The following is a 12,959-nucleotide window of genomic DNA, read 5'->3' on the forward strand; positions in this document are numbered from 1 at the left end:
CTCAGAGCCAGGGTAAACAGTGACTCAGGAAGGGAAGGAGCACAGGGAGCACAGGGAGATGGGAGGCAGTGAGGGGCACTGCCCAAGGAGGCTGCTCTCACCTGCACAGGCTGGATTTGGGGACCTGACTGCCCTCCTGCCATGGTGCTGAAGAAGCAGAGCAGCTCCTTCTGCCCCAGGGCGTGAGCAGCCTGAGCCCTGAGCTTTGCAGAACATCCTCACTCTCCTGAAGAAACGGTTTTCCCTCTGTGTTCCCCATTGTCTTTCAAGCACAGAGATAAATTCGACAGAGCCTTATCTCTAACAGTTGTCAGTGTGTGCAGCAGGGTCTGGATGGGATCAGGAGGGAGAGGAAGCCTCCCCTTCCCACACCCCAGCAGAGGAAAGGGAGTTGTATCCCCCTTCTCCAGGCAGCCCAGCCAGGGAAGCAGGGCTGGCTGCTCCCAGTGACAGAGCTGAGCTGGGTCAGCAGCCCCAGCACCCACCCTGCCCCTCCCGAGCTGGTGCCACCCCCGGCTGCCTTGGCAAGGGCACAGTCAGTGGGACAGGCAATGACAGCTGGCCTGGCTTTGCTGGGGGCTGTGGCAGGGCAGTGAGCACTTGGCTGTGAACAGGAGATGTGCAGCACACCACAGGCTGCCCGGGGGCCGCCCTGGGCCAGCCAGATGCTGCTTGCTGGGCAGGGAGAGGAAAGCTCTGCTCACACCAACCACTCACCACGGCTGCCTCGTGCCTCTGTGCTGGGGAACCACAGTGCCCTGGTTTAGGGCAAATTTGGGAGAAAACCTCCAAAGGGGACCCCTCCAGAAAGCAAACCCACACTGCCCCTCTGCCCAACTGGCTTGGGAAGGATTCCTTGGAGAGAAGTGGAAAGAACCTGTTTATTAATAGGCACAGCACCCCCCAGCACACAGAATGAACAATACCAGGTGACACCACTCTGTTACAGCTCTGAAAAAGATGGCAAATTCAGAAAGTCTCTCTTGGGGGTGGTTGCTCTGTTCTCAGTCCCTCCTGTGCTGGGGCAGCTGCTGCAGCCACAAGGTGCAAACTCTCGGTGTTTCCCAGGTCCCAGTCCGGAGCAGGTTCGAGTATGTCCAAAAAAGGGAAAGGAGAAACAGTCCAGGGGAAAATTCAGACTGCTTAGCTAAACTAACTAATGAGCAGAAGGAAAAAGCAAGAGCAAAGTGAAAAGGAAAAGCAGCACCATGTACTGCCCTGCCCTGCGTGTGTCCAACCAGCCATGGGGAGCGGCTGATAGAAAAACCAAACCAAACCAAACCAAACCAAACCAAACCAAACCAAACCAAACCAAACCAAACCAAAACTTTCACTCTTCAGAGCCAGTCTTGAAGGCACAGAACATGATATGCAGCATGAACAAAACACACAAAATGGGGATACAAGCATGATAACCTCACCCTAGGACAGACAGCTTCCAGCAGGCTGGGGCTCCAGAGGGTGCTGGGGCCAGGCAGGCAGCACTGCTTGGTGCTGGAAGGACAAGGAGACAAGGTCCTGGCTGGGGACACCTGGTTCAAGGCCTCCTCTAATTAGTATTGTTGCCCTGTTCTTCTAAGTTCTTCTAAGCCTTCTGGTGTTTACATTCTTGTAATGAAGTTTCTCGCACACTTTTATGTAAATAGTTATTGTTTTACATTCTTTTCTGGAGGAGGAGAAATTTGCTGGACTGTTGGTTTGTCCAGTGTCATTGGAGAGGTGGCACTTTCATCCTCCAATCCACTGGCACTTTTGAAAGTCTATAAATATTGGAGTCAGAAAATAAACTTCCCTTCTTTTTACCTTGGAGTTTCCAGTGTGTGTGTCATTTTATTTCATGTCCTATAGTGAGACAGTATCAGTGTCTTCTCCATGCCTGGACCAGCACAGGGTGAGGGAGCTCAGCTCGGGGATGTCCCCAGGGATGTCTCCAGGGATGTGGCTGCTCCAGGTCGGGAGAAATGAGCGTGCAGCTTGGAGGCAGCTGCAGGGAGCTCTGAGCAGGCTCTGCGCTGTGCTGCAGGATGAGGAGGCAGCTGTGGCCCTGTCCCTGGGGGTGAAAAATGCCTATTTTATGATTGGCTTTTTGCAAATATTGAAATGAATATTAGATGTGTTATGTTAGAAAGTGATGCTGTATTAATTCTCTTAAGAAGTGTGTTAAATATAGTTTTAGATTATAACATAATGTGGAAATAGAAACTATGCTATGTAAGATACTTTTTTTAAAGAAAGGACTTGCAGCGAGATAGCAGCCACAGGACATCTAAATGTTTCAGAGGAAAATAATTCATTGCCCCATTATCAGAAGAAACAAACTTCTTCCTGCCTTGCTCAGCCCTGAAGAGCTGTCAGGATTCAGAGGAAGCAGCTGACACTGCCCAGCCAGAATCCTGTGTTTGAATGGAATTTATGCATCATGCATGAGGTATATGAACATGCAACAGGCTGTTGCTTTTAAGGGTTAATCCTCTGTTAACGTGGGTCCTTTTTTGGGCTTATGTTGCCCAGAAAGAGCCACCCAGACTGTCCATAACTCTTTTTTTCTATTGTCTCGTATTGTCCTAATCTAAATTGTCCAAATTATTATTACTCTAATTATATTACTATTTTTATAATAATTTTAATACTATTAACTTTTAAAATTTAAAAAAACCAAGGGATTGGCATTTTCCACACTGGGGGTTAGCTGCCTCCTCTGTGTGGCTGCCACCCCAGCATGCTGCTGAGGAATGCAGGCACTCCCCACATCCCAGGCTCTGCTGCTGGCCCCTGTTTGTTCAGCAGGAGGGTTTCCAAGCATGGCCAGTCCCCAGTGCTCACTGCCTGCCCTGCTGACCACAGACGTGAGAGCCCTTCAGCACAAAATATCCTGAGAATACTGCCTCTAATTAGAGGGTAGAGTTAAAAATACCCATAGTCCATAAAGAGAGGGAGGCAGACAGGGAAAAGGCACATGCCAGTGTGACTGACGCCCCGGGAGGGAGACGAGATTAGAGCCACTCAGCCTCACACACAGAAATGATTCAAAATAGATGAGCATATGCCTGAGCAATGAACTAGGGGGAAATGATGGCACTGGTGGAGGAGTGGGGTCATGGGCTGTGACACCAGGGAATCAACAGCTTGTCTAGACTGCAGCAGACAAAAAAAGAGATGCTGTCTTCAGCTAGGAGTGAGAGGCACTGGAGCATGAGGCCATCCGTAAAAAGCTGTCCGAGCAGCAGGAGGGTGTGAAAGAGGGATGGACACAGGCCAGACACCTGCATCTCTCCCCAGAGCTGCTGGGAGTGATCTGGGGTAAATCCAGAGATCAGGAGTGATGTGCACAAACATGTACCTGCCTAAACTGACCCTAGAAACCCCCCAGGACAAGGCAGGACTTTGTTTCCAGACACCCTACCCAGTCAGACTGAGAGGTTCTGTCCCACCAAGGGGAACCAGGGCTGGGACACAGCTCCTGCTCACCCCAGGGCAGCTCCAGGGAGACTTTTCCTCTCTGGTGGCCATTCTGTCACCAGTTACACACATCACCTGTGACCTTCCATCTGTCACATGCAAAGGTGGCTCTGGAGACACTTCAGATCATCCAATAAAATCACATCTGCAGGTATTTTCCCCCTGAGAAAACACTGTGGCCCAGAACCCTTCTCTTTTGTGTAAAGTTTTTTCTTTAACACAACAGATTCCCCCCAGTGCTGCTGCTCCCACCTCTGACAACAGCCAAACCCTCTCTGGTGGAGCAATCTGCCAGGACCTCCCTCACCCCAGGCCAGCAGAGTCCTGTCACCATCACAGCATCAAAGCTAAAGAGGTCTGGAGAAAGCTGCAGGCTGGGAAAGGTCCAGATGGACAGCCCTGAGGGCTCAGACAGGCTGCTCCTCCTCACACAAGGTATGGCACAGCTCTCTGGCAGAGCCCTGGTGCCTGGGATAATCACATTCCTGCCTGCCACGTGGGCTGCTATTGAAAAGCCATCGTGACAGGCACAGCCTGTTATTTCAGGTTTGAGCAGCTTCTTCCCAGCAGGGCTTGAAACTCAGTTTGGGCCTCCAGGCACTGCAAGCATCAAAAAGATCCATTTTCTCTGAGCTGCCTTCAGATCCCAAACACCTGATGTACCACACGCTCCGTGCAACCTTCAGAAATCCCTCAGGGTTTTTTTTTTCCCCAGTTTAGTCCTTGGTCACCCTCCCTCTGTTCTTACAAGGAGTATCTATGGCTTTATCCCACATTTTGTTCTCCATCGCTCCCCACACAGGCTGTCCTGGAGCTCCCTGGCAGGGCCTGTGCTCCCTTCCTATCATCCTGCAGATTCCTCTGCTTGTTTGGAGCATGGATTGGAAAACCCTCTAGAGAACAAGGAAACCACAGGAAGAGGTCCTCCTCATTTCTGAATACACCCCTGTGCCACACAGGGCTGCCCTCAGCACAAATTTTATTCTAGTTGCTTGTTTCAACAATAAATAAGGGAAAGGGAGCTCCATCTGTGTGTGGAAATCAGTGTTTTACACAGCAGTGCTTTGCCATCCCAGCCTGATGTATAATATTTATCATATACAAATATATTATATATAATATAATATATTTGTATAATATAATATATAATAATATATATAATATATAATATATAATATATAATATATAATATATAATATATAATATATAATATATAATATATATAATATATAATAATATATATAATATATATTAATAGAAATCAATTAATATCCTGTATAATATTTATTAATAAATTAATATCTTGTATAGTATTTATTGTGACTCTTTGAGCTTGTTGAGTTTCACGTTTCAAAGTGCTCCTCTGTTGTAATATGACATGAAATGAATGACACTTGCACGCTGAGATGTTTAAGGTAAAAAAAGGTGTGTTTATTTCTGGATTTTGATATTTATAGAATTTTAAAAGTGGCTATGGATTGGAGAATGAAATTGTTATTTTTTTAATTACACTGGTTAAACTAACAGTTTATTAATTTTTCTTTTTTTTTAGAAAAAATACAAAACAATTATTATTTACATAAAAACTCCGTGAAAAACTTCATTACAAAAAATGTAAATATCAAAAAGCTTAGAAGAACTTTAATAAATGAGAGAAACGCTCCTCAGAGGCAATGGCAGCTGAAAAGGCAGGACCTGGCTGCAGTGAAACCATGGGGGCAGCACAAAGAGAAGAGCTGGCAGGGTTGTATCAGCCTGAGAACAGCAATTGGCACATCCCTCTGGTGCAGGATGGATATCTGGGATGATGCCGAGGTTCCATGCCCTGGTGTTATCCTGAAGGTGATATCTGCTCTGCCAGTTGACTCCAAAGCCGGCCCCTGCCTACATTGATTATTCAAACACGCTCTCAGGGCACGCCTAGGCTGGGCTCCAGCAGCCTGGAGAGGGGAATCAAGGCTTGGGGAGCTCCTCAGAGCAGATCCAGCTCCCCCTCGAGTGGCCCAGATGGCCTGGGGGAGCCAACACACCTCGGCACAGTCCTCCTGTGGCTGTCCCAGCACGGCTCATTCCCACTCAGAGCGGCACACAATGGTTTGGGGACGAAGGGACCTCCAAAATCATCCAGTTCCACCCCCTGCCACAGGCAGGGACACCTTCCACCAGACCAGGCTGCTCCAAGCACCATCCAAACTGAAATAATTTTCTTTTTTTTTTCTGCAATCTAGCTAGAGACCTCCCATCCTTCTTTGTCTCTTCTGTCTCATCTCCTCTCTGCCCTGATCAAGCTGCTGCTGGAAGCTAAAGAGGATCCTGACACTTCAGTGATTGCACTTTATCGCTGATTATATTCGCTGTCATCACATTTTACTTCTCCTGTCAGAGCAGCCCAAATGGGCTGTGTTAAAATGATTCCCAACTCGACAGGGACCCAGCCCAAAGACTGCCAGAGTCAGGTTTTAAGCCATACAGCCTTATTAGGTGATTCCTTCCCCTTCATCCTCAGGGAAATGTCCCATCTGGTCATTAGAATTGATGAGACTCCCTGTATTAATTTCACCGGGCTCAGATCATCCCTTTAAATCTACTCATTAGCATCTCGAGTTAGATCTGCAGCGTTATCAGGTTAAATACATTTTTACATCCCTTAACTCCTGCCAGCTCTGCTGAGCTGGTTTATGGAGCAGAGGAGAGCTCTGCCTTTCATTCCAGCTGCTTGATCTTCAACAGCTTCTTAATTGCATCCTCATCAGACTCTACTGGCAGTGATGCAAGAGCCAGCATTAACACAGAACTTGCTCTATTCGGGGCCACTGTCCCATGCTGATCATTTCTGTTGCTCTTAATCAAAGAAAAAGATCCTGGGGCACTTTTGAGGACCACACAGCAGCTTGGGATGCTCTCTGTGCCAAGCTATTTTTCAGGGCAAAATCACTAAATCAAATATTTGGCTGTGTCAGACAGGATCTGGTCCAGCAGGAGGGCTGGGGAAGGTGTTCCTGCTCATGGGGGTTGGAACTAAATGATCTCTAAGATCCTTCCCAGCCCAAACCATTCTGTGATTCTATGGCTCAGGAAGTTCCTCAAGAGCAGCATTCTCTGCCCAGCTGCTTGTTTATGTTTCTTGCTTACTTTAAGTTGTTGAAAGTTTATAGTGAAATTCACAGACCAATGAGAGTTGGCTTTTCGGGGCAAATTCTCAGAGAAATCTCTTTTTAGGGGTTCTTCTTAAACATAAAGGGGAAACACTTTGGAACAAAACTTAGATGGGTTTTATAACCACAATGTTGCTAATATCCTGGCTCAAAAACATTAAAGTCCTCTTGGTGCCTTACTCGGGCTGAGTTTCCTTCTCTCCACAGAGCTTAACCAGCGGTTGGGAACGGCCTCTCTCTGCACCATGGGTGGGACCATCCCCTCTCCCCATTCATGGGGGTCCCACTGCCGGGACCATCCCCTCTCCCCATTCATGGGGGTCCCACTGCCAGGATCACCCCCTTTCCCCACCCACGGGGGTCCCAAGACCGGGATCACTCTTCCTCCTTGCCGGCTGGGGGTCCCACTAACGGGACCGACCCCTCTCCCCACTCGCCGGGGGTCTCACTACCGGGATCTCCATCTCTCCCATCCGGCGGGGGTCCCATGGGGAGGAACGGCTCCTTTTCTCACGGTGTGGACATCCCATTGCTGGGATCATCCCCTCTCCCCATTCACGGGGTCCCACTGCCAGAACCATCCCCTCTCCCCATTCATGGGGTTCCACTGCCAGAACCATCCCCTCTCCCCATCCACGGGGTCCCACTGCCAGAACCATCCCCTCTCCCCATTCATGGGGTCCCACTGCCAGAACCATCCCCTCTCCCCATCCACGGGGGTCCCATTGCCGGGACCATCCCCTCTCTCCATTCACGGGAGTCCCATTGCCAGAACCATCCCCTCTCCCCATTCACGGAGGTTCCCCTCCCGGGATCATCCCCTCTCTCCATTCACGGGGTCCCACTGCCAGAACCATCCCCTCTCCGCATTCACGGGGTCCCATTGCCGGGACCATCCCCTCTCTCCATTGACGGGGGTCCCCCGTGAACGCCGGGACCATCCCCTCTCCCCATTCACGGGGTCCCATTGCCGGGACCATCCCCTCTCCCCATTCACCAACCCCCTGCCGGGACCATCCCCTCTCTCCATTCACGGGGGTCCCACTGCCAGAACCATCCCCTCTCCCCATTCACCATCCCATTGCCGGAACCATCCCCTCTCCGCATTCACGGGGGTCCCATTGCCGGGATCATCCCCTCTCCCCATTCACGGGGGTCCCACTGCCAGAACCATCCCCTCTCCGCATTCACGGGGGTCCCATTGCCGGGACCATCCCCTCTCTCCATTCACCATCCCCCTGCCGGGACCATCCCCTCTTCCAGGCGGCGGGCCCGGGCCGCGCCCTGCCCGCGGGTGCGGTGCGTGCCCCCTCCCCTCCCGAGCCGATCCGAGCCGTGCCGAGCCCGCCCCCGGCCGGTGCCCCCGCGGAGCCGGGACCGGGCTGGCGGCACCCCCGCCCCCGGGCCGGCGCCGCCCGGGCAGTGCGCAGGCTCGGCTCGGCTCCGCACACCCCATCATGGCGCTGCGGCGGCCGGAGCTGCTCCGGCTCCTGCTCCTGCCCCTGCTCGGTGAGTACCGGCCGGCAGCGCCCGCACCGCCCCGCACCGCCCGCCGCCCGCCCCGCCGACCGCGCACCGCCGTGCGCTGCTCCCGTCCGGATCGCGGAGAGGGGAGGGAGGAGGGATGCGCTGCTCCCGTCCGGATCCGAGATTCAGAGAGGGAGGAGGGATGCGGTGTCCCTGTCCCGGAGCCAGGGAGGGAGGAGGGATGCGCTGCTCCCGTCCCGATCGCAGATTCAGAGAGGGAGGAGGGATGCGGTGTCCCTGTCCCCATCCCGGAGCCGGGGAGAGAGGAGAGATGCGGTGTCCCTGTCCCCATCCCGGAGAGAAAGAAAGAGGAGGGATGCGCTGCCCGGGTTGCGATCCCAGGGAAAGGGGGAGATGCGCTGGCCGGTCGTGATCCCGGGGCAGGGAGGGAGGAGGGATGCGCTGCCCCCGTCCCCATCCTGGAGTGAAAGAAGGAGGAGGGATGCGCTGCCCCGGTTGTGATCCCAGGGAAAGGGGGAGATGCGCTGCCCCCGCCACCATCCCGGGGAAGGGCAGGGATGCGCTGCCCCTGCCCGTATCCGTGCCCGTGCCCGTACCCGTGCCCCTGCTCCTGTTCTTCTCCTGCTCCTGCTCCTGCCCCTGCCCCTGCTCCTGTTCCTGCCCCTGCCCCTGCTCCTGCCCCTGCTCCTGCTCCTGCCCCTACCCGTACCCGTACCCGTGCCCCTGCCCCTGCTCCTGTTCCTGCCCCTGCCCCTGCTCCTGCCCCTGCCCCTGCTTCTGTTCCTGCTCCTGCCCCTGCCCCTGCCCCTGCTCCTGCTCCTGTTCCTGCCCCTGTTCCTTCTCCTGCCCCTGCCCCTGCCCCTGCCCCTGCCCCTGCTCCTGCTCCTGTTCCTGCCCCTGCTCCTGCTCCTGTTCCTGCCCCTGTTCCTGCTCCTGCTCCTTCTCCTGCCCCTGTTCCTGCTCCTGCTGCCCCGGAGAAGGGAAGGGAGGGGAGGGATGCGCTGGCCCGGGCACGGGGGGATGCGGGGACAGCGTGGGAGCTGCCGGGATGGGGACGGGCCGGCACACGGGGCCGGCACTCGGGTCCAGCACACGGGGCCAGGGCCAGCCCGCAGCAAGGACCCGCCGGATGCTGCAGGGAGCGTGGGACACACACAGCACAGGGGGAAACATCCCAAAACCCAGCTCAGCAAGGAGCGGGTCCAGGGCTGAGGGTGCCAGGAATGTGCAGGCTCGGCAGGCAGGCAGGGAGGACACTGGTGCCTATTCAAGACCAGGCACAGGCGCCTATTGTTCGGGGGGCCCCGCGTGAGTGTTTGCAGTTTTAATTGCAAAAACATTTGCTAATTCCGCTCAGGAATGAATTTGGGCTCATTTGTTGTCTGGCTATTAATAGCTGGGGGATGAGGAGGGGGACAGCAGCCGGTGGGCTCATGTTGTCCTCCCCCCCTCTGCCCAGATGGCAGGAGGAGAAGATGGGGTGGAGTGGGGTTAGGCTGACAACCAGCCTACAGCTGAGTACCAAAATACACAGGGCTGAGCGTGTACACACTCACCAGTCACTGTTTTGGGTCAACTTTCAAGGAAGTGAATGGAAATATTTCAAACAGTTTATCTAAGGACAAAAAACACTCCTCCAGTGACTCCAGAGAGCTCACAGAGTCGCTTAGAGTCGCTTTGGGTCTCAAGGAAAGTGAGATTTGGGCACTATTTACCCAATCAGTCAGCGGAGGGGTGTGAAGATGACTCTGACACTCATCCCCAACAAGCAGAGGGTTGTCACGCGCTCCAGGCTCTGGTGTTCACTTGCTTTGCTGTGGTTTGGAGCAGAAACAGCTTCAGTGGGAGAAATCAGGAGTGCCTGATCCCAGAGCATCACACAGTCTGCCCAGTGCTAGCTCTGGATTCAGCTGCTCCCTTTGACTGAGAAAAAACACAGATTTAACATGACTTTCCGTGGCAGAGGGGCTGCAGGGTAGAAAGGTGCCCCATCTCCTTCTTGTGTTGCATGAACAGAGCCCAAGTATCCAAGAATCTGGCCTAAAAGATAGGAGGAATGGAAACAAACTCCAGATATTTCTGTGTTTCTTCAGATGGACAGTAGTTGCTAAAAGCAGCCAAACCCCACTGGTTTCACACCTCTGACTGAGAGCATTTACCTGGTGAGTGAGCCCAGTGGTGCCAGGCTTTGCTTTCCATTAAATTCAAAGTCAGAGTGCCTCATCCTGTGTTGATTTCCAGTAATGTTTGAACTTGGGGTCATAAGCCCAAAAGATAGGGCAGAGTGAGGTTGACAATAAAAAGGTTTCTTCCACCACGCCTGACTTGAGGTGCTGGGGGCACCCCACTAAAATAGGGTTATGCTGTCAGCAGTACATAAAATTAGACATGCACTGAAGCCTGCAGGGCTGGTGCTGGGTAGTGGGATGGGAGCGTGACTGGAAGGATGTGTTTGTGCCAACTGATTACTTGGGGGAGAAAAAAGAAAAAGGCATGAAAAGAAGGAGGCAAAGCTCCCAAGATGCTGAGATGCCAACTCTGACCTGCTCTAGACTCTGAGGTGCTGCTCTGAGCCCCGAGTGCTGCGGGCTGGGCTTGCCTCTGCTGTGTGCTGCTGCCAGAACAGCCCCTGTTCTTGCTCGTGGCCTTAAAACATTGCCATGGAAGGGGAGCCAGTGAAGCATGGAGCGTTCAGAGCATTCCCAGCTCTAGGCACTGAAAGCCTCTAAAGGTTCTGCACATCAGGGAAATGCCATGGCCACGATTAGAGCAGGGGAAGCTCTCGGCGGCACTGATGGAGAGTGGGGCTCACGGCTGACTTCAGTTCTACCTCCAGCTCTCTCTCCTTGCCAGCTTCCCCGTGGAAACAAATATTTGGATTTTAGAGGATTTCACGGGCTGGGCTGAGGGCAGAGCTGTGGAGACCCTCCCAAAACTCTGGAGTATTTCCTGTTGAAAATGGAACATGCTGATAGCTTGTAGTCCTTGATGGGGAGATATGGGCAAGTCTCAGGCACATTTCAGCTTTAAAGCTCATTATATTCAAATCTCCTTTTGATTTAATTCTGAGGGCTTGGTAATAGGTTGGATTTCGCAAAAGGCTTTTTAAAATCTATGGAGTCGAAGTTCTCATTTCCTTTTTTTTTTTTTTTTTTTAATATATGAAGTCCATCTGTCCCAGCCACCAACAACTGTTCTGAGTCAGCTGTCAGTGCCAAAAACCACTCGGTGGAAATGTTGTTAGCTCCCTTGCAGTGATGATAGGTTGCTTGTTGGTATGTTCTGATGGGAAGTATTTGTAGTATCGCTTTCTTTTCAACAGGCAGTAAAAAACCGGGACAAACGGCTTTGAGAGCCCTGCCAAAATCAGATGCTTAATAACATCTTCCAAAAAATTCCTAGGAAGGGCTTGGTGTTCCTTTTTGGGTAAGCAGGGGTCTGGCATGGCCACCAAAGAGTGGTTGGATGCACATCTCCTTTACAGCTGTTGACAAAGAACGTGACACCAGCACATTCCCTCTTGCCCCGAATGCTTCTGAGAATTTCTTGGTTGCTGAAACACGAGGAGATCCAAAGAGTAAAATGTGTTTGCTTTAGTCTGTGGGCTGAGATGTTGCTCTGCTTTGTGAGCTTGGGTTCTTTCAGTGTTTATTTTCCCTGTACAAGTTGAATGCTGGGTCTCTTGGCCTGCTGCTGTTGTTTTTCAATTATCTGTCCACACACGGAGGATTTGCACCAGGGACACGCTTGGAGTTGCCAAAAAATCACCTAAACAAGTAAATAAAGCAGAATGAGCTGCTGCATTTAGCTCCACCAACAAGGACAAAAGCTGTGGGTGGCCTCCTGCCAGTTTGCCCCTAACTTTAGCCATCCCCAAAGGGCACAGCAACGATCAGCCCCCACTCACTCCTGCTTCCCCTGCAGCTTGCTTGGATTATTAGTTCAGTTCCTCTTGCAAATTGGGCTGGCTGCTGGCTCATCCTCTGCCATGAGTGTTTGTGTGTTGAAGCAGAACTGGCCTCCCAGTTGTATATTTAGAGCTAATGCTTCACAGTTGATTGCATCAAGCCCCGATGATCCGGAGAAGGTTCGTGAACTCCTTACGGAGCCGGCCTGAAGTGGTGGGAGGGAGTTAGCAAAGGCAAAGATTTCCACAGGCCAGCAGCATCCCGAGTCCTCAAGAGTCCTTGTCTCACACAACAAGAGCTTGTGTTGCCAACATGCCCTTCAACAAGATAAAACCGCTGCTCTGTGCAAAAAAAAAAAGCCGGTGGCCTGCTTGGAAGCTGCAAAAGGAGATGAGTTCCAGATATAAAATTAATTAGGATAATTACATTCTCAATCTGGCTTCTCCATCGACGGGAATTTGAGCTGCAGCGTCTTCTCCTGATTGATAAGGGCTGGTTGCCTTCCCTCAGAGCCCCCAGGGAGTATCACGTTGTTGTGAGGCAGGACCAAAGCCCAGCTAAGCACTGAGCATCACTCCTGGGAGGTGCAGGAGTCAGGGCGTGGGCACAAACCCCAGTCCTTGCTGAGTCAGGGCATGGCTTCAGAACCAGCTAATGGCTTTAATTGCACTAATGAATGCTCTGGACACGGCCTGAAATTCCCCCAAAGGGCCTGGATTGCAGCTTGGGTGCAGTTCTGGCAATAGCTGTGCTTGAGGCAGAGGAAATAACTGCTGGGTCACAGCGCTCCAGCTCCCTGCTGGAAACCAGGGGTTTCACTTTTCAGAAGAATAAATAATAACATAAAAACTGGACTTTTTTTTTGGCTGGAAAGTTCAGGTCTTTGTTTGCTCGTGACCCTTCAGAGCACCAACAGGAATAACCTGAGGGGAGAGGTGTGGTTTGGAGA

General features: G+C 52.1%; 1 protein-coding gene across 1 annotated transcript in view; it reads left to right on the forward strand.

The window, feature by feature from the left end:
* Nucleotides 1-8,012: 8,012 nt before the first annotated feature.
* JAM3 (junctional adhesion molecule 3) overlaps nucleotides 8,013-12,959 on the forward strand; it is a 35,441-nt gene continuing 30,494 nt past the window's right edge. The window contains exon 1 of the mRNA XM_071449744.1: nucleotides 8,013-8,123. Coding sequence (XP_071305845.1) covers nucleotides 8,072-8,123 — 52 coding nt within the window. The 5' untranslated portion in view covers nucleotides 8,013-8,071. The remainder of the gene's footprint in view (nucleotides 8,124-12,959) is intronic.

Source organism: Agelaius tricolor, unplaced genomic scaffold (assembly GCF_023055355.1).
Source record: "Agelaius tricolor isolate 1412-34295 unplaced genomic scaffold, bAgeTri1.0.p SCAF_29, whole genome shotgun sequence".
Lineage (NCBI taxonomy): Eukaryota > Metazoa > Chordata > Aves > Passeriformes > Icteridae > Agelaius > Agelaius tricolor.